Source organism: Rattus norvegicus, chromosome 3 (assembly GCF_036323735.1).
Source record: "Rattus norvegicus strain BN/NHsdMcwi chromosome 3, GRCr8, whole genome shotgun sequence".
NCBI classification, from domain to species: Eukaryota; Metazoa; Chordata; class Mammalia; order Rodentia; family Muridae; genus Rattus; species Rattus norvegicus.
Window position 1 is genome coordinate 45,125,933 of NC_086021.1, and position 22,400 is coordinate 45,148,332.

The 22,400-nt window shown below is 36.4% G+C and overlaps 1 protein-coding gene across 6 annotated transcripts in view; it reads right to left on the minus strand.

Annotated features, from left to right (window-relative positions):
* Window positions 1-22,400, minus strand: part of Lrp1b (LDL receptor related protein 1B) — a 2,121,147-nt gene that overhangs the window by 121,932 nt on the left and 1,976,815 nt on the right. For all 6 annotated transcript variants that reach the window (XR_010064783.1, XM_063284873.1, XM_063284870.1 and 3 more), the window contains 4 exons: window positions 18,842-18,971; window positions 17,123-17,229; window positions 16,651-16,783; window positions 9,989-10,111 (listed from right to left, as the gene is read on the minus strand). Coding sequence is in view for 5 of the 6 variants with exons in the window: in XM_063284873.1 (XP_063140943.1) it covers window positions 9,989-10,111; window positions 16,651-16,783; window positions 17,123-17,229; window positions 18,842-18,971 (493 nt within the window). In the remaining variant the exon portion in view is untranslated. The remainder of the gene's footprint in view (window positions 1-9,988; window positions 10,112-16,650; window positions 16,784-17,122; window positions 17,230-18,841; window positions 18,972-22,400) is intronic.

The window sequence follows — 22,400 nt, forward strand, 5'->3', positions numbered from 1 at the left end:
CGAACAACTAATTTAAGATCTTTAGTAACTCAACATTGCTTGGGTTACCAAGATCTAGAGACTAGATTGCCCATAGACCTACATTAAAGCAAAATACCAGTGGACTTTACAAATATAAATGACTCTTAATTATAGTGTGCTATACTCATAGATAAGTGTCTTATTCTGAGATCATCAAAGATGCTTTGATCTTAATCACATAGGAAGAAACAATTACAAATGCTAGAAATTGGACAGAGGGGGAGAGGGAGAGGGAGAGGGAGAGGGAGAGGGAGAGGGAGAGGGAGAGGGAGAGGGAGAGGGAGAGGGAGAGAGAGAGAGAGAGAGAGAGAGAGAGAGAGAGAGAGAGAGATACAGAAAAACTGTTTGACACCCAGTTCTAACACCAGTGTCCTCAGAGCTTATGGAACCATAATGAAGAGAAGGCAGACAGAGAGATGGTGGACAGCAAGAGCACAAAGCTCTATACATCAACTCTACAAACCTCATATGAGCTTATAGAAACTGAAGCAGGAAGCATTTGGCCTACATAGTTCTGTACCAGGCCCTCTGTGGATATATTATAGCTTTCATTTTAGTATTTTTATGAAACTCTTGACGGTCTTTGATTGCTGTGCCTTCTCCTGGGCTCTTTTCTTTTTCTGATGGTTTCACTTATCCAATTTTGATACAATTAACTTTGTTTTATCCTATGTTTTCTTATGTTTTGTTATCTCATAGAAGTCTATTCTTTTCTAATGAAATACAGAAAGAGTATATAGATCCAGATAAGAGAGGAACTGGAAAGGAACTGGGTAGAGTGGAGAAAGGTGAAACTGAAATCAGGATATATTATATGAAAAAGAAATCCATTTTTAAAGGCACATAATAAGATTAAAAATAATTTACTTCTGATCAAGGGCAAACCGCCTGCCAGAACATGTAATGGCCATGAATCTCAGGACACATTAAAAAGACCATGGTGGATATTGTGGTCAGATAGGATTCTTCCCTGAGATACTGGGATGTTTCAAAAAGATATGCCAAAGTAATACCATATATAAACACACTAAGAAAAACTGCATGAGCATCTCAATAAATACTTACCAAAAAGGAAAAAAAATTGAAAAACCCAATGCCCCTATGTGGTAAATTTTTGGAGCAATCAGAATTAAAAAGGGCATTCCTAAACATAACAAGATTATTAGCAACATCAAAATAAATAGAGTGAAACTCAAAGCAAATCCACAAAAATCAGGAACAAGACAAGGGATGGCCACCCTCTCCTCTATATTCACTATAGTATTTGAAGTTCTAGCTAGAGCAATAAGACATCTGAAGGAGATCAATGAAGTCCAAATTGGAAAATGGGAAGACAAAGTATCACTATTCACAGTTGAATGATAAAGGACCCAAAATTCTAGCAGAAAACTCCTACAGGTGAAAGTAGCTACATTCAGTAACTCGAAAACAAATCAATTGCCTTCTTATATACTGTCAAGATATTATCAAAAAATGATGCATGGTGAGCAATGCCTTGGAGAACAGTTACAGGCTCAAGACAAAAGGCTGAGGGCCTTTTACTTCAAGTACATTTTGTTCCCTAGATTGCTTTTAAGCATTATTCCATGTCTCCTCTGTTGAACTTTCACATTCAATTTATAAGATGTTTGTTGTTGTTGAATGTCAAAACATAGCTAGTGAACCAAATTGGTCACTGTACCTAGAATTTTGATACAGCCTTCTGCCTTACTGTCATAGTTTCCAAGATATCATCTTTATTACATGCAAAGCAATTGAGTTTAAATTAGTCTCATGAGAATTCTCTGGAAACGTGTTGCTCTGTCAATATTTATTGTGCTTGCTTTTGTTTACTTACATGTTTTTCTGACACATTTTTCTAATATCAAACAATGTATCTTGGATCATCACTTTCTTTGTTACATCTGTGTATAAAAGAACAATAAAACTGACATAATGTTATCTCCATCAAGAGAGTCTAGTCTGCTTCAGTCTTTCAGCTATCAGATCCAAGGTCTAATAGATAAGATATGCATAGATGAAAGTTCACATATACAAATGTCAAAGAGGCTGAGGCAGAAATCAAAGAAACAACACCATCCACTATATCCACAAATAATATAAAATATCTGGTGTAACTATAAGTAAGAAATGTAAAGACACATATGACATTAAGTTCAAGTCTTTGAAGAAATAAATTTAAATAAAATTCAGAAGATAGAAAAATCTACCATGCTCATTTATCAATAGGATTACTATAGTAAAAGTGACCATCCTACCACACCAATCTACACATTCAACACAATCCCTATCAGAATTCCAACACAATATTTTTAAATACCTTGAAAGACAAATATTCAACCTCATATAGAAATCAAATAAACAAAACAAATATAGCTAAAATATCCTGTACCATAAAAATTTTTCAGAGGAATAAAAGTCTCAGATTTCAAGCTACATTACAGAGCAATAATTATAAAAAACTTCATGGGTATTGGTATAACAACAGACAAGTTTATCAATGGCATCAAATCAAAGACCCAAAAATAAATCCACAAAACTATGGACACTTGATTTTTTTAACAAAGAAGCCAAGTGTATGCAATGGAAAAAGAAAGGATCTTCAACAAATGGTGCTGGTTTAACCGAATGTCTGGATGTAGAAGACAGAACATAGATTCATATTTATTACCATGCACAAAACTCAAGAACAGGAGGATAAAGACCTCAACATAAAAACAGAAAAACTAAACCAGATATAAGAGAAAATACAGAATAGCCCTTACATACATTGGCATAGAAAACAACTTCCTGAACAGAACACCAATAGCTTATACAATGGGACCAACAATTAATAAGTCAACCTTTTAAAACTGAAAATCTTCTGTAAAATAAGGACACTGTCAACAAAACAAAACAGCAGCCTCTAGAATGGGAAAAGATCTTCACTAACCCCACATCTGGCAAGGAATTTATATCTAAAATGTATAAACAACTCAAGAAATCAGATAACAACAAATCAAATATCCCAAATAAAAAATAGGATATAGACCTAAACAAAAAAAATTCTTGACAAAGGAATATCTAAGGGCCAAGAAACACATAAGATGTTTTCAATGTATTTAGCCATCAAAGAAATGAAAATGGAAATGATTCTGAGACTCCATCTTTGACCTGTCAGAAAGACTAAGATCAGCAACAGAGTAGGTACAGTGAGGTGCTGAGAAGGTATATTCTTTTGTTTTATGTGCAATGTTCTGTAAAAATCTATTAGACTCATTTGGTTCCTAACGTCTAATAGTTTCCCTGTGTCTGTTCAGTTCCTGTTTCCATGACCTGTCCATTGGTGAGAGGGGGGTATTAAAATCTTGCACTATTATTGGGTGAGGTTCTATGTGTGTTTTGAGCTTTACTAAAGTTTCTTTTATGAATTTGCGTGTCCTTGAATGTGGAGCATAGATGTTCAGAATTGAGACTTTCTCTTGGTGGATTTTTTTTCTTTGATGAATATAAAGTGTCCTTTATCATCCAACTTGATAAATTTTGGTTGAAAGTCTATTTTACTGGATATTAACATAGAAACTCCAGCTTCTTCTTCTTGACCATTTGTTTGGAAGATTTTTTCTAGTCCTACAATGAGGTAGTTCCTGTCTTTGATATTGAGTTGTGTTTTGAAAATCTAGTAACTTAATTCACTATATAAACAAACACAAAGGACAAAATCATATGATTATCTCATTAGATGATGAAAAGCATTTGACAAATACAACACCCCTTAATATTAAAAATATAGGAGAGATCAGGAATTCAAGGACCATCTGAAGCATAATAAAAGCAATGTACAGCGTTTCAATATCAAATTAAATAGAGAGACATTTGAAACAATCTCACTAAAATTGGCGACAAGGCAAGGATGCCCACTCTCCCCATATCTATTCAATATAGTATTCAAAGTGCTAGCTAGAAAAATAAGACAACAAGAAGATCAAGGGAATATACATTGGCAAAAAAGAAATAAAGGTATCACTATTTGCAGATGATAAGATAGTTTACATAAGTGACCACCAAAAGTCTACCAGAGAACTTCACTAGCTGATAACAACTTCAGAAATGTGGTCAGATATAAAATAACTCTAATAAATAAGTAGCCTTCTTTATACAAATGATAAACAGGCTGAGAAAGAAGCTAGGGAAACAACTTCCTTCAACATAGCCACAAATAATGTAAAATATCTTGGGGTAAATCTAACCAAATATGTGAAAGATCTATATGAAATAACTTCAAGAGAGAAATCAAAGAAAATCCCAGAAAGTGGAAAGATCTCCCATGCTCATGTATTGGCAGAATTAACATAGTAAAAATGGCATTTGACCAGAGACAATCTACAGAGTCAACGCAATCCCCATAAAACTCCCAACACAAGTCTTCAAAGACATGGAAAAAGCAATTCTCAATTTCTTATAGAAAACCAAAAAAAAAAAAAACAGAATAATGAAAACAATTTGTAACAATAAAGGAACTTCTGGTGGAATCATCATCCCTGACCCCAAGCACCACTACAGAGCAATAGAGATAAAAAGTGCAGGGTATTGATACAGAGACAGACAGGTTGATCAATGGAATAATATTGAAGACCCCAAAATAAAACCACTCACATAAGGATTCTTGATCTTTGACAAAGAAACCAAAAAGATACAATGAAAACAACAAAAAAAATAACATCTTCAATAAATGGTGCCGGTCTACCTGGCAGTCCCTATGTAGAAAAATGAAAATAGATTCTATTTGTCACCATGCCCAAAGCTCAAGTCCAAGTGGATCAAGCATCTCAACATAAAATCAGATACACTGAATCTAGTATAAGAGAAATAGCAAAGGAGCCTTGAACTCATTGCTAATGGGGGGAATTTCTTAGACAGCACTCCAATGGCTCACACTCTAAAATTAAGAAATGATAAATGAGGCTTCTGAAACTGGAAAGCTTCTGTAATGCCAAGGACAGACAATAGGACAAATCAGCCACCTACAGATTGGGAAAAAAACTTCACTAATCCTACATATACTAGAGAGTTAATATCCAAAATATATGAAGAACTCAATCCATTCTTATAGCCCTGTACAATGCTTAAGTCCAAGTGGATCAAGACCTCCACATCAAACCAGATATACTCAAACTAAAAGAAGGAAAAGTGGGGAAGAGATTCCATCACCTGGGCATTGGGGAAATTTTCCTGAAGAAAACACCAATAACTTATGCTCTAAGATCAAGAATCGACAAATGGGACCTCATAAATCTGCAAAGCTTCTGTAAGGCAAAGGACACTGTCATTAGGACAAAACAGTAACCAATAGATTGGAAAAAGATCTTTACCATTCCTACATCTGATAGTGGGCTAATATCCAAAATATGTGAAGAACTCAAGAAGTTAGACTCCAGAGAGCCAAATAACCCTATTAAAATGGGGTACAGAGCTAAACAAAACATTCTCAGCTGAGGAATATCCAGTGGCTGAGAAGTACCTAAAGAAATGCTCAACACCCTTAGTCATCAGGAAATGCAAATCAAAATAATCCTGAGATTCCACCTCACACCAGTCAGAATAGCTAAGATCAAATATTCAGGTGACAACAAATGCTGGTGAGGGTGTGGAGAAAGAGGAACACTCCTCCATTGTTAGTGGGATGGCAAACTGGTACTACCTCTCTGTAAATCAGTCTGGAGATTCCTCGGAATATTGGACATTGCACTATCTGACCAGCTATACCTCTCCTGCGCATATACCCAAAAGACATACAATAAAGACACATGCTCGAATATGTTTATAGCAGCCTTATTTGTAATAGCCAGAAGCTGGAAAAACCCAGATGCCCATCAACAGAGTAATGGATACCGAAAATATGGTTCATCTACACAATGGATTACTACTCAGCTATCAAGAACAATGACTTCATGAAATTCATAGGCACATGGATTGAACTAGAAAACATCAACCTGAGTGAGGTAGCCCAATCACCGAAAAACACACATGGTATACATTCACTGATAAGTGGATGTTAGTCTAAAAGCTCAAATTACCCAAGATACAATCTACAGACACGTGAAGCTCAAGAAGAAGGATGATCAAAACATGGATGCTTCACTCCTTCTTAAAACGGGGGACAAAAATATTCATAGGAGGGAATATGGACGCAAAGTTTGAAGCAGAGGCAGAAGGAATGGTCATTCAGAGCCTGCCCCACATGTGGCCCATATATATACAGCCACCAAAACTAGATAAGATTGAGGAAGCTAAGAAGTGCATGCTGACAGGAACTGGATATAGATGTCTCCTGAGAGACACAACCAGAGCATGTCAAATACAGAGGTGAATGCTTGCAGCAAACCATTGAACTGAGAACAGGACCCCCATTGGGGGAATTAGAGAAAGGATTGAAAGAAGTGAAGGAGCTTGCAACCCCATAAAAACAACAATGTCTACCAATCATAGCACCCAGGAAGTAAACCACTACACAAAGACTATACCTGGACTGACCCATGGCTCCAACTTCATATGTAGCAGAGGATGACCTTGTTGGGTACCAATGGAAGGAGAAGCCCTTGGTCCTGCCAAGGTTGGACCACCAGTGTAGGGGAATGTCAGGGGTGGATGGGAAGGGGAATACCCTTATAGAAGAAGGAGAAGGGGATGGAATAGGGGCTTATGTCCAAGAAACTGGGAAAAGGAATAACGTTTGAAATATAAATTTTAAAAAATCCAATAAAACATAAAATTAAAGTAAAAACCAAAAAAGCTAGCCACTAAGAAACCAAACAAATCGATAAATAAAAATGGGGTATTGAACTAAACAGAGATTTCACAACAGAGGAATCTGGAAAGGTTGGGGAGCACTTAAGGAAATTTCAAAGTCCTTTGTGAACAGAAATGCAAATTAAAATGACCCTGAGATTCCACCTAAAACCAATCAGTATGGCTAAGATCAAAAACTCAGATCACAGCACATGTTGGCAAGGGTATGGATTAGTCCTATTACTGGTGGGATTGCAAACTGGTACAACCACTCTGGAAATCAATCTCAAGTTTCCTCAGAAAATTGGAAATCGATCTACCTGAAGACCTAGTTATACCATTCTTGGGCATATACCCCAAAGATGTCCCACCATTACACAGAGTCATGAGTTCCAATATGTTCAAAGCAGCTTTATTATGATAGACAGAAGCTGGAAACAACTCAGATACCCCTCAATGGAAGAATGCAAGCAGAAAATGTGGTTCATTTACACAATAGAATGGTACTCAGCTATTAACAACAAGGCATTTGTAGGCAAATGTATGGAACTATAAAATATCATCCCTAAGTGATGTCTCTCATACCCAAAAGTACATGTATGGTATGTACTTATTAACAAGTGAATATTAGCCAAAAATGTACAGAATACCCAGGATAAATCCAGAGAACTCAAGAAGGTTAACAGGCCGAAGGGTCCAAGTGAGGATGTCTCAGTTTCACTAGTGAAGGAGAAGAAAGCAATCACAGAGGCCAGAGTGGGGGAAGGCACCTGTTTAGTAGAGGCAACAGGAAGACAAAGGGAAGAACATAATCAGGTACTGCAGGGACCATAGCAGCTTTTTTTTCAATGGCCAAAAATTGGAAATAATCTACATGTCTCTCAATCAAAGAATGAATTAAAAAATATGGTGCATTTATACAGTGGAGTATTACTCAGCTGTTGAAAACAATGACTCCATATGATTTGCCAGAAAATTGATAGAACTAGAAAAGAACATCCTGGGGGAGGTAATCCATACCCAGAAAGACCAACATTGCACGTACTCACTTATGGGGGGATATTAACAATAAATGGTAACTGTGCTAAACCCACATATCCAAAGAATCCAAACAACAAGGTGGGTTCAGTGGCTTCTGGCAGCACAGTAGGAAGAAGGAATATGGTAACTTGAGGTCAAGGACAATACAAGAAAACCCACAGAAGCAATTATCCTAGCCCCATAAGGGCGCACAGAGACAGAATCAACAACAAGCGAGCATACATGGGACTGATCTAGGTCATCTGCACTTAGGTTGTGTATCTTGATCATCATATGGGACTACTGACAGTGAGAGCAAGGACTGCCTCTGACTGTGCTGCCTGCTTATAGGACCTTTTTCCCTAATTGGGATCCCTCATGTAGCCTCAAGAGAAGAAGATATGTCTATTATTACTGCCACTTGATAAGCCAACGCTGGTTTATAACAATGGGAGGTCTCTCTTTTTCTGAAGAGAAAGGGAAGAGGAATGAATGGGGAGGGAGAGAAGGTTCAGGGAGAGAGAGGGCTAGGAGGTAAGAAGAGAGGAAAGAAACTATTGTGGTCAGAATATAAAGTAAAGAAATTAATTTAATAATTAGAAATATAAGAAATTAGTTGTACTGATAATTTTAAATTTTACTATTTTTTTTCATTTCACATACCCTGAAAATATTAGTCCAGGGTAAATTGAACATAGAGAAACTATGTGATTTTTTGTTTGTTTCTTAAAATCTGAATGCTAAATGGACAAGACGATTTTGTATCTATTTTACATTGATTTATGAACACATGCTGAAGTGAGTTCTTACCTCTAGTATGCTACTCGGGTACTCACATTACTTCTATTTACTTAATATTAAAACTTCCTTATAATAAAACACACATTAGAATTAAGAGAACATATTTAAATGTAGCTCAGTTCAATAGTCCATCTGTAGTATATAAATCCTCTTATTTTTTCTTTTCTCTTATTGGATATTTTCTTTATTTACATTTTGAATGCTATCCCCTTTCCCTGTTTCCCCTCCAAAATAATCCTCATCCCATTCCTCTGTGTTGTGGCGGACTGTGAAAGGTACCCTGATTCCTGTTCAAGATAGGTCAAATACCCAGGACCCTAAAAGGAATGGCAGGAGCATTCCCAGCTCCCAGGAGACCAGGACTCTCTCACATGTAGCTACAGCTCCCCACAACCCCTTGAAGATAAGTTTGAGACAGATCAGTCATGCAGGGCAATGCCCCAAGCCACTCCTTCACAGGTGAAGACTTGACCACAGGTTACATAGGCTTAAGACAGATCAGTTACATAGAAGCAGGACCACGCCCCAAATATGTAGATAAGGTATTCCCAAGCTCTCAGACCAAACCAATAGGAAGCACCTGCTGCCAGACCCTGACCCACCCAAAATTGTAATTTCGAATCCTATTCAGAAGAATTAAAGGTGTGCAGGATTGATTCCATTGTCTGAGAGCTTCTGTAATAAGAGCTGTAACATCACCGCTTGGGGAAGAGATCTGCTCTCCCCAAAATCTCTGGAGCAGGCAGTGAAAGCTGTTCCCCCCTCCCTGCCTGACTTCTCTCCCCTTCACCTGAAACCGCACCTAGCAGGACTAGAGATCTCCATGGAGAGTCTCTGTGCAAAGTCCAACATCCCTCTAAGTCCTGTCTCCATATGGGTGCTACCCGACCCACCCATTCCCTCCAGCTGCCCCACACTGGCATTTCCCGACACGGGGTTATTGAACTTTCACAGGACTAAGGGCCTCTCCTCCCTTTGACGTCAGACAAGGCCCATCCTCTGCCACATATGAATCTGGCGCCATGGATCGCTCCATGTCTATTCTTTGGTTTGTAGTTTAGTTTCTGGAAACTCTGGAGCCTCTGGTTGGTTGATATTGTTGTTCTTCCTATGGGGTTGCAAAGAATCCTTTTAAACACTGTATACTGTATCTGCTGAATAGTTCTGTCATGACAGATTAAGATGTTAGTGTGCTGTCTACAGAGTCAAGAAATTTAAAGAGGTTGATCTTTTATTATGCAGACAGATGCTATCTGATGATATACTATATGTACCTGACTGCAGGGATATGGAATCTGTTTGTCATGTCAATACTTCCCTGGTACCACTGGAGTGTTAGATCATAAGAGCTCATTAGGAATCATGTGAGAGACCATACCACACATGTCAGGCACTTCATCAGAGTTGTCTCCACAGTCATCTTCTCCATCACAAACCCAGAAATGGAGCTTGCACAGGGAGTTATTGCACAGGAACTCATCAGCTCTGCATATACTTCCTCCTTCATTTCAAAGAAAAGGAAGATTGATAAAATTAGTAATGCCAAAAGGAAGGGTTCAACATCCTCCATTTTTCCTACTAATTCTCCGCCATTTCCTTATATTTCTTTCCAGCATAATATCAGAAACAGGAAGTTTCCAAACTTTGTCTTTAACAATAAGCTTGTTCCTAATTATATAACTCAAAATATCTTTATATTAGTGTCAAATATATATTTTATTTAGAGATTACCAAGAAATAACATATTACTGTTGAAAGTATATCTTTGGGGATGAGTATTATCCTTTGTGTAAATTAACTCCAATTAAAATTTCATAAATATATATATATATATGATTTTATTTCATATATATTATTTATAAAATGTATATATATACATATATACATATATATAGTCATGAAGGTTATAAAGTAAGTTTCTATATGGGTTTTTAGTGTTTTAAAACATTATGTGTGAAGACGGCACATACTTTGAACATAGGAAATGGAAAAATCAAGTTGGTGTTAACCCTGAATCTTTGTCTTTTCTGGCTAGTTTTAATAGTCCCAGAAGTGGCTGTAGGAAAAAAGTTATCAATTCATCCTTCTTTATAATTTTCAATTCATTGTAATAATGACTAGCACAACCACATATGCACGTGGATATAATAAAGATATAGATACTATGCTCTGTGATTGAATTTATTGCCCACTCTATAAGAAGAAATGTAGTACTGTAAGTCTGGCCAATAATTCATTGCTTAGGAGCTCATATTTTCTAAGGGTGATTCTTTGTGCAATTGAGGGCAGAATCAGTTAGTCAAAGTGCAGTTAATAAGTGATATAAGAGGATATATCATATATATATATATATATATATATATATATATATATATATTACCCTGTTGTTACAGCATGGCTCCGAGAGCTTCTTACAAACAGAGGGTGAGGGTATTGCATGAGGTCAAGGGCAGTAAAGAGCAGAGCAAAAGTTTGATGGTGATGGTGCTTGACTTTAATCATAACACTCGGTTGGCAGAAATGGGCAGATCTTTGTTCAAGCCCAGTCTGGTCTACAGAGTGAATTCCAGAACAACCAAGGGTACACAGAGAAACCCTGTCTCACAAACCCAAAGATAACAAATCATCTTACTCCACCCCCAAAAATAAAGAAAAGAAAAACAAACAAATATAAAAGAAGATTACAGAGTGCCTTCTATACATGACAAACTCATGTGCTCAAAAATCGTGTTTGCCGGTTCAAAACCTGAAAAAGTACAAGCAAATACATATTCAGGTGTGGATGATAAAAGACCTTATCAGCCCCACAACCATAGTTGAGAATTTACAGTTAATGGCTTCTATAGTAATAGATTAGGTTTCATATTGTTTTGTTTACTTTTGTTTTGTTGTTTTAAATGTGAGGCTTGTGGTAGATCAACCCTGCTCTAGTTGATGGCCCCACACCCCTGTGTATATTAACACCACAAGTTGAGCCCAATAAGCTATAGAGAAGAACAAGAAGAGGAGAAGTAAGAAGAGGCAGGGAAGGTGGACGGAAGGATGGAGAAAGATGAAGACTACAGTAATTATGACAACCTGTAATTGGGAGGAAGGTAGACGGTGGAGCAGTTAGACAGAGGAGAGGAAGGTAACATTTTATTAAAATCATTATATGTATTTATGAAATTCACTAAAATTATATTTTTATTTAACTTGTATTTCTATTCAATACAGAAAAAGAAGAAACAGTTATTTTTAATTTCCCCAAACCATAAATCGCAGTCCTACTTTTTCACCAAAATATTATAGTAACTGCAAAGATGGTTTTAGACAGGTTATTATTTAGACATAAATATTAGTCTTAAAAAGACAAAAGTAATTTGTCAATCCATTTATTAATTTCTCCCTATGAAACTTGTTCAGTCAGTCATTGCTTTTTATATGTTTAAATTTTCACACAAAATGAAAAGCATAGGGTAATGGTTTATACATGCTTGGCCTAGGGAGTCCTATTAAGAGGTATGGCCTTGTTGGAGTAGGTGTCTCACTGCGGGTGGGCTTAAGACCCTCACTCTAGCTGCCTAGAAGTCAGTCTTCCACTAGCAGCCTTCAGATGAAGATGTAGAATTCTCAGCTCTTCCTACACCATACCTGCCTGGATGTTGGCATGCTCCCACCTTGATGACACTGGACTGAATCGCTAAACCTATGAGCCCAATTAAAATGTCCTTTATAAGACTTGCCTTGGTCATGTGTCTGTTCACAACAGTAAAACCCTAACTAGGACACATAGAAAATATAAAACTTTTAGAATATAAAATTTATGTGTCAATAGCACATGCACAGAATGGAATGAATTGATATATTTAGGTTCTTTGTATGAAAAGATAAGAAGTGCAATGTAGACCTCAATGGCTATTGGGACTGTGGTTTCCTGTACTTATCTGATCAGTCTTTTAACTTGACAGAGATTCAAAACAAAGCAACTTATAGGCCTATATTCACAAGTACTACCCAATAATAAAACAGAGATATTAACCCAGTGTTAAAGTAAACAAATATGGTTGGTTTCCTAATAGAAAATGCTCATGATTTTTTTTTATGCCTGGTGTGAGTTGTCAAGCAAGGTTATGGCATGAAGGGGACTCAGCAGATCTCACATAATTGACTTCACACAAAAAAAAAAACCCACAACGTAATATGATTCATTGCAGACATGCTCAGAGGAAGAGAGATATGAATATATTTACTGTTCAAAAATTTGAGCAAGCGTTAAATCAGGGACTAAGAATTTCTGCAAAATTTCAAAAGTCAAATGTGTTCAGCTTACATTGCCAACATTAAGAATCATAGAAGCCAAAGACACAATGACAGGTTTTTAACTAGTCAGGGGATTGATTGACTAACATTCACTCTGTCAGGTTTCATAGTTCTACACTGATCCCTGAAATGCTTTTTAGTTTTAAATGTCTGCAATGCTAAGATCTAAAATACTGCACTCTAATTCTAATCTCAATTATCCGAACAAGTTGAACCTAACATAAAATCATTTAATATGTTTTCAATGAAAAACAATACAAAAGAAAGCATGAGTGATGTGCAATAGTAAATGGATAATGAGTGCTTTATTAGTGTACTGGTAGCAGCCTTAGTTCCAGTGCTTTGAAGACTGGTGAGAAGTAATTGCGGGTGGATCAACGTAGGTTATAAAGCTGCCTAGATACTCAGAATTCCCCCAATGAAGAAGAGGAGCAGGAAGGGAAAAATAAAGGGAGAAGGGAGGAAGGGGAGAGGGAAGGAAAGGAAGAAAGAGAGAGGTGGGAAGAGAGAGAGAAAGCGAGAAGGTGGGTGGAGAGAGGAGAGAGGGAAGAAGGGAGGGAGGGAGGGCAAGGGAAAGTGAGAGGGAGAGATCACATGAATATCAGGTTATCAGGTCCGGTGTGCATTGCCTTAATTCAAAATCACAATCAATGTGTTGTGCAGCAGAGTCAAAAATTTTCAGGTAAGAATGGTTTAAGTTATTAATCTCAGTGCACACTGTATCTTTGCAACAAATTAAATTAAAAAGTGGTTATGAACTCTTGGCATACTTTAATTATCTTACAGAATTCTGTTTGGAGCATATCAGTGTTGTTCAAAGGAAAAGTGATATCCCTAAGCTACTGAGTTAGATGCCATTTTATTTATATAAGCCCAGAATAGTGTTGGATATCACATTTTTAATCAGGAATAGAAATATGAATTTGATCATAATTGTAACAGTAAGCTAAAGGATTTTGTGATAGCCTACTAATGACTTCAGATTGAGCAGCAGAAAAGGTAAAATTTAAAGAAATTTGCTACATTCACCTTTCAGTTTCCTAGATATATTCATGATCAACTCAACAGAGGATTATTTATAGAGTAGAGAACATAATACAAAGCTTAACAATGACATATCTGAACTATAACTGAGCTACTGGGAGCTTCATAAAAAGATGGTCAAGAGAATCACACAGAAAGCAACAGTTGTAAGTTCTCATTGTGACTAGGGTTGATATAAGCTTTGATATATTGCAATATTTTACAAAGCACATAAAGATTTACATAATTTGTCTTGTGTTTGATCAAGGAATCCTGCCATTCATTTTTCCACAGATGCCAGAACAAGTAGAACAAAGAAGGAAAGTTCAAACCACAACAGGAATCAGGTTCTTGTGGACCATAGATTCTATCTTTTAAAATGCAAATATGGTTTGTTAATTCTCTCAGATTTGTAATGTTATTCTTGAGAACTAAGTAACCAAAGCTCTGTCATGATGAATCTATGATGAATCTTAACCTTGTGTGGCGTGTGTGTGTGTGTGTGTGTGTGTGTGTGTGTGTGTGTATGTGTGTGTGTGTGTGTGTGTGTGTGTATGTGCACACGCTATATGGCTATATGTGTATGTTATGTATACTAGTATACACCAATGTGTTTTATGCTAGCATGCATGTAGATACATTTGGCTATGCATGCAAGATTACAGGCCAGACATCTTCCTCTATTACTCTATAGATAGCCCCCGTGAGACTGGTTCTCTCAATGTACCTGGAGTTCTCCATCTTGGCTGGACTGACTTGACCACAATCCTGTGAGAGTTATTCATTTCTGTACCCACACAACACTGGTGGTAGGACTACTAGGTATCATAACTAAGACCCTTAGCTCTTATACTCGTACTTTATGCACTGATGCATCACACAAACATACACATGCAGCTTCCTTAACTTCTAGGATACCATTTGCTAGTACAAATGTCCAGATTTAAGATGACAGGTAAAATTCAACTTTAGTATGAGGGAGGCTTATTTTGGCTTTCCATTTCCTCAAAGTTTTGAGAAATATGTTTCCAATACAAAAGTTACTTCTTGAGATTAAAATAAATACTAAGGTTGAAAACATGTCTCTCCTCGAGGAATATAAATGCAGGAATTTAATTTTTGTTTAAACATAATTGCTTAGACTCAAAGAATCTTTACAAAGTTGAACGTGTGAACAAACAGGGCATAGGTGGCTTTGTCAAATGAAAGTGATCAGATGAAAATATCCAATTCTTTCACTCTATGAAACATTAAGTAGAATTCATCTCAATACAAAAGATACTTGAAATTTCCCATTTTCTCAGGATGTCATACAATGAAGCATCTGTACATACGGCATGAAGTTGACATGAACAAGGCAGACCTGGCAAATGGACTGATAACTAGTTGGGCAGTATTCACGGAGCCTTAGTCTCCTAGCTGCACTAGCACTGGTGGCAACTTGAGCATTGAAGGGATTGATTCGCTTACCAACTAAGCTATACTTACAGAGCCTTTTATATGAGAGTGAGGATGAATTGGTGCTACCATGTGGTCCAGGAAATTCCTGTTGCCAGAAAGATCGACTATAAAATGAGAATCTGAGGACTACTGAAGTTAGACAGCTATTTCAGATGCTTATTTTTCCCTCTTCTCCATGCTGGCCTGAGGTGGACTAAAATGTTTCCTAGCATAAGATATTGCCAGGTGTGAGATGGAGGCATTATCCAATCATAATCTTAAAAAATAGAGGTATTTAAGCGATACAAATTCTGTGAGTATTTTGGAATGTCTAGGAGCCTGTGACAGTATCATCTCTATTGATCATGTTCCAGATATTAAAATGTAAAGTCCACTGAGAGAAAGCTGTGAGCAAGTTATAAATTATTGCATTGGAACAAGAGTAACAAAACAATAATGTAAAAATCATGTAACCCTTGATCATTTTAAGTTTCAGCACACACATTCTTTATAATTTTCATAACAATTGGCTGATTTTAACGTCATGATATATGCCCAAAATATTACTATATAAAAATGGTCTTCACAAAGCTGCAAAATACTGTATTCTAAAATTAAAATCCATCTTCTCCATTGGAAAAAATGGTAATTCATCCTGTCAACAATATGACAACAAGAAAAATCTCTGGAACTAGCTACAAGTTACATGTCATACATATAACAACTGTTTGCCTTCCAGTAAACCATGTGTTCTTGTTCTCTCAGAGTGCGAAAGCCACATAAAAGGGAGGTACTGGCAGAGCACAGAGAATGCATGTGCAGTTAGTATCATCTACAGAGGCTGTGTCCTGTGTCTGTAGATACTTGTTATGTGTATATATAGACTGTAACCTGTCCCTTCAGAGCCTGTGACCTCTTAAAACTACTTCTTTTGCAGAGCCTGAATCCACTGTATCTCACGCTATGTCACAGACCTAATGGCTATCTAGCCTGGAAACATTCTTCCATCTGGTACTATATAACCTTTTACATCTGAGTGACATGTTTTTCCCAGTGTGGATCCTTAGGGATTACATTTTGTGTCAAAATTTGTGCATTTCTTATTTAAATCAAGGCATTATAGAATAGAACTAGAAAGAACTAAAAGAATTATTCATAAATCTTTTGCATGTTATATAGATACTATTTAATATCTCTCTCTCTCTCTCTCTCTCTCTCCCACACACACACACACACACACACACACACACACACACACACACACACACACCTTACCTCTGCCACAGTTCTCTTCATCACTGCCGTCCACACAGTCATAAATTCCATCGCACAGCCACCGAATTGGAATACAATATGCTTTATTTCTGCATTGAAACTGATCTTCCTTACATTCTGTCACACAGTCCATCTGTAAAAATACAATGGGCACACATGAGCTTTCATTTATGACGGTAGAAAGAATTACTTGCAGTGTGGCCAGGGAATTCATAATAGTGGATATTTGTTATAGAGTAAGATTCATTTTATTTGTCCTGATGAACACAATTTCAACAAATCACAGTGTGCTTTAGGATATAGAAGATCTCTATATGAAGCATGAAGGTCCTTCTATTTGCTGTAGAAATTATATTCATGCATAACATACAAAATTAGAGATAACTGCTAATAGTCAAAATTCTGCTTATTTTATTTTTATTTCAATTGCATTATGTAATTCATAGGATTTAATCAAATGATATATTTTTACCTCATCTGAACCATCAACACAGTCAGTTTCTCCATTACATTTCAAAGATGCTGACAGACATCCTCCACTGGCACACATATATTCACTTGATGAGCAGACAGGAAAGGCTAAACAAGAAAGCCGAAGTTTAGATATAGGAATAAAAATGATTGGTTTATAAGGTAAAATATATAAATGAATATAAGAACATGAATTCATGATAATACCAACTGATGGGATTGAAGTAAGGATTTAACACAATAAACTAAATTAACAATAAACACTGAGACTTTATTCCATAGATCTTGAAGAGTTAAGTGGGTTTCTCACAATGTAAAATTATTTGAAAATATATATTTTCAAAGATGTAGAATCATTAAGTAGCCTTGAGTAAGTTTGTTTCATTTATATATGCTATTTATAAAACAGAAAGTGAAAATTTTTGAATGTGATCTAGTGATATATATACTTCAACATTTTTGTCTTGAGACCTAAAAATAACATTACTTGTGTAGTTAACCAAGCCTACAGAATTTATAGTTGCTCTTTCTTTCTTCCTTCCTTTCCTTCTTTCTTTCATCTTTGTTGTTGTTTTGTTTATCAAAACAGGGTATCTCTGTAAAATCCTGATGATCCTAGAACTCACTCTGTAGACCATGGTTGACTCAAACTAAAAGATTCACCTACCTACTTTTGCCTCCCCAATGCTGTAATTAAAGGTGTGTACCACCATTGCCTTACTAGAATTTTTGTTTTTGTCTTTCTTAAGCAGAAATTTTAAGTGTATAAATTATTACCATCATATCATTTAAGTTATAATGATATAAATTAATAAAGCTACATTTTGACTATGGATTTGTGTTTTGGGGTCATAGTGATATTTCTAGAGTTTGATGTTGAAATTGGTAATGATATGCCCTAACTTACTTGTACAATGAATATGAGGTCTTATTTATACTTTAAACAAAGGTGTAAAAGGCTTTCTTGAGTTTCATATGTTTTAGACAACAGTTTTATCTAGTGAATGTGATGAATACCATGACTAAGAATGCATCTGGTGCCAGAAAGAAAGATATGATTCATCAGAATATGGGTGATAACTGGAATAAACTTCTTCTTAAGTTCTTATCAATCTTATCTCCCAAGTTCATTCTTCTGTATTTATACATAGATAACAGTGTGATCTTCTGATTGTTTCTGTAAGACAATGTAACTGGTACATCCAGATAAACATTGCATATTTAATGAGTTTATTGTAGAACCATGTTTAAGTAATAGAAATGTATGGAGTACATTATTTTTCTATACCCTAGAATATTTCCTAATTTTCATCTGACTTGGTATGAGACATAAATACAAATAGAACCTGTGTACTTTTCAGCTGGCCCATCTAACTGTCACTGCATTTTTCAAAACCTCACATTTTATGATGAAAACAAATTTATTTTGTAATAAGGGGAAAAAAACTGAAAGAGGTGTGGTAAGGCAGAAGAACCAGAAATCAAATATGGGTGCCTGAAATCCAAATATGGATTTCATATATAAGGAGTGATTTTATCTATCAAAATGACTTTGAAACATAGGGAAAATGCAGAAAGATTTTACTCACAGATATTCTAAGTGATTTCTAAATGCCAGCAAAACGTATGCCTTTGTAAGTTTTCTGTACATCACTGCCTTTGTTTAAATTCCATCACATTTAGAGGAAGCACTAATGTGGATACTCGATTCTAATTTTACCTGGCTCACAGTTTTTCTCATCTTCTCCATATTTACAATCTTCATGTCCATCACACTTCCATTTTGCTGACAGACATTGGCCATTGGAACACTGAAATTGATCTTTGGAACAACTCGTTTCACAATTTTTCTGTGAAGTATAACACAGATAATTAAATTTATAAAGAAAACTTTCTGCAAAGTGAAAAGAACTAAAAATGTTCATGAGTTTAGAAGCCAAAAAAACTGCACAGCCAAAACAAAGAAAAAAACCCCACATGATCATCTCAGTAGAAGCTGAGAAAGTATTTGACAAAATTCAAAACCACTGCATGTTATAAATCTTAGAAAGGTCATGAATTCAAGTCCATACCTAAACATAGTAAAAGCAATATACAGCAAACCAATAGACAACGTTAAACTAAATGGAGAAAAACTTGAAGCAATCACACTAAAATCAGGGCTAGACAAGACTGGCCACTCTCTCCCTACCTGTTCAATATAATACTTGTAGTCCTAGCCAGAGTAAGCAGACAACAAGAGGAGGTCAAAGAAATATAAATTGGAAATGAAGAAGTCAAAATATCACTATTTGCAGATGACATGATAGTATACTTAAGTGACCCCAAAAATTCTTTCAGAGAACTCCTACGGATGATAAACAACTTCAGAAAAGTGGCTGGAACTAAATTAAACAAATCAGTAGCCTTCCTCTACTCAAAGGATAAACAGGGTGAGAAAGAATTTAGGGAAATGACACCATTCACAATAGTCACAAATAAAATAAAATAACTCAGTGTGACTCTAACAAAGCAAGTAAAAGATCTGTATGACAAGAACTTCAAGTCTGTCACGAAAGAAATTGAAGATCTCAGAAGATGGAAAGATCCCCCATGCTCATGGATTGGCAGGATTAATATAGTAAAAATGGCCATCTTGCCCAAAGCAATCTACAGAATCAATGCAATCTCCGCCGAAATTCCAACTCAATTCTTCATGGAGTTAGAAAGAGCAATTTGCAAATTCATTTGGAACAACAACAACGACAACAACAACAACAAGGATAGCAAAAATTATTCTCAACAATAAAAGAACTTCAGTTAGAGTCAACATCCCTGACCTCAAGCTGTACTATCGAGCAATAGTGATAAAAATTGTATGATATTGGTACAGAGACAGGCAGGTAGATCAGGGGAATATAATTTAAGACCCAGAAATGGACCCACACACTTATGGTCACTTGCTCTTTGACAAAGGAGTTAAAACCATCCAGTGAGAAAAAAACTAGAACTTTCACCAAATGGTGCTAGTTCAAATGACAGTCTGCATGTAGAAAAATGCAAATAGATCCATTCTTATCACCCTGTACAAATCTTAAGTCCAAGTGTAACAAGGACCTCCACATAAAACCAGATGCACTCAAACTAATAGAAGAAAAAGTAGGGAAGAACCTTGAACACATGGATACTATGGAAATTTTCCTGAACAGAACACAAATCACTTATGTTCTAAGATCGAGAATCAACAAATGGTACTTCTTAACATTGCAAACTTTTTGGAAGGCAAAGGACACTGTCATTAGGGCCAAATGGCAACCAACAGATTGGGAAAAGACGTTTTCTAATCTTGCATTCAATAGAGTGCTAATTTCTAATACATACAAAGAACTCAAGAAGTTAGACTCCAGAGAACCAAATAACCCCATTAAAAATGGGGTATAGAGCTAAACAAAGAATTCTAAGCTGAGGAATATTGAATGACTGAGAAGCACCTAAAGAAATGTTCAACATCCTTAGCCAACAGGGAAATGCAAATCAAAACAGCCCTGAGACTCCACCTCACCTAAGAATGACTAAGATCAAAATCTCAGGTGACAACAGATGTTGGTGAGGATGTAGAGAAAGAGGAACACTCCTCTATTGTTGGTGTGATTGGAAGCTGGTACAACCACTCTGGAAATCAGTCTGGAGGTTTCTCGGAAAATTAGACATAGCAGTACCTGAGGAACCAGCAATACCGCTTCTGATATAACCAAAAGATGCTCCAATGTATAACAAGGACACATGCTCTACTATGTTCATAGTAGTTTTATGTATAACAGAAGCAGGAAAGAACCCAGATGTCCCTCAACAGAAGAATGGATACAGAAAATGTGGTACATTTATACAATGTAGTAAAACTCAGCTATTAAATACAATGACTTCATGAAATTCATAGGCAAATGATTGGAACTAGAAAATATCATCCTGAGTGAACTAACCCAATCACAAGAAAACACACATGGTATGCACTCACTGATAAGTGGTCTTAGCCTAAAAGCTCTAATTACCCAAGATACAATCCTCAGACCACATGAAGCTCAAGAAGGATGACCAAAGTGTGGATCATTCAGTCCTTCTTAGAAGGGGGAACAGGAGTTAATGCAGAGACACATTTGGAGCAGAGACGACAAGAAAGGACATCCAGAAACTGTCCCCCCTTGGGATCCAGTCCATATACATACAGCCACCAAACCCAGACAATATTGCTGATGCCAAGAAGTGAAACCTGAAAGAAACCTGATATAGTTGTCTCCTGAGAGACTCTGCCAGATCATGACAAATAAAGAGGTGGGTGCTCTCAGCCAACCACTGAACTGAGAATGTGGTCCCCAATTGAGGAACTAGAGAAAGCATTGAAGGAGGTTAAGGGGGTTGCAACCCCATAAGAACAGCAATACCAACCAATGAGAGGTTCCAATGACTAACCACTATCCAAAGAGTACACATGGACAGACCCATGGCTCCACCTGCATATGTAGCAGAGGATGGCCTTGTTGGGCAACAATGAGAGGAGAAGTCCTCGGTCTTGTCAAGGATCCACTTCCCATGTAGGGGAATATCACGGTGAGGAGGAGGGAAACAGTGGGTGGGTGGGTGGGAGGGGGAACACCATCATAGAAGCAGGGGTAGGGGGAATGACATATGGGGTTTATGGATGGGAAAACGGGAAATGGGATAAGCTTTGAAATATAAATAAAAAAAATCCAAAAATAATAATAAAAAAGAAACCTCATATGCTCATTGCCAGCTCATGAGCATGAAAAAGTGATGATAAATTTCCAATGATTCCATGAATAGTTTCATTTTTTCATTTTCTAAAAGTTTACTTTTTAAATGAAATATAATAACGTAAATTTTTCCCTTAACTTTCCTCCCTTCAACTACTCACTTGCCCCCCAACACCAACCACTCCCTCTTTAACTTATGGCCTCTTTTTTTTTTAATTGTTCTTGTGCCTTCTTCTGACCAACAAGAGCACCTGCACATATGTGCAAATACAAATGTACACATTAATCAATAAATAGAGTAAACCTGTAATTTGCTTTTTTAAAAGAAGAGAGATGATTAGTGATTTCAATCTTGATGCAAAGAGAATTGTCCTTTGTGGAATAAAACTTGTAGGGTTAAAGATGCTTTTAGTAAAATAAGACAGCATTTCTTATATTAGAAGAATATGCTGTTGTTTTCTTGTCTTATATTGTATCAGTACAATTTAGGAAAATGTCTTTTTATTATCCCTACCATTATTTGTTTCCCAA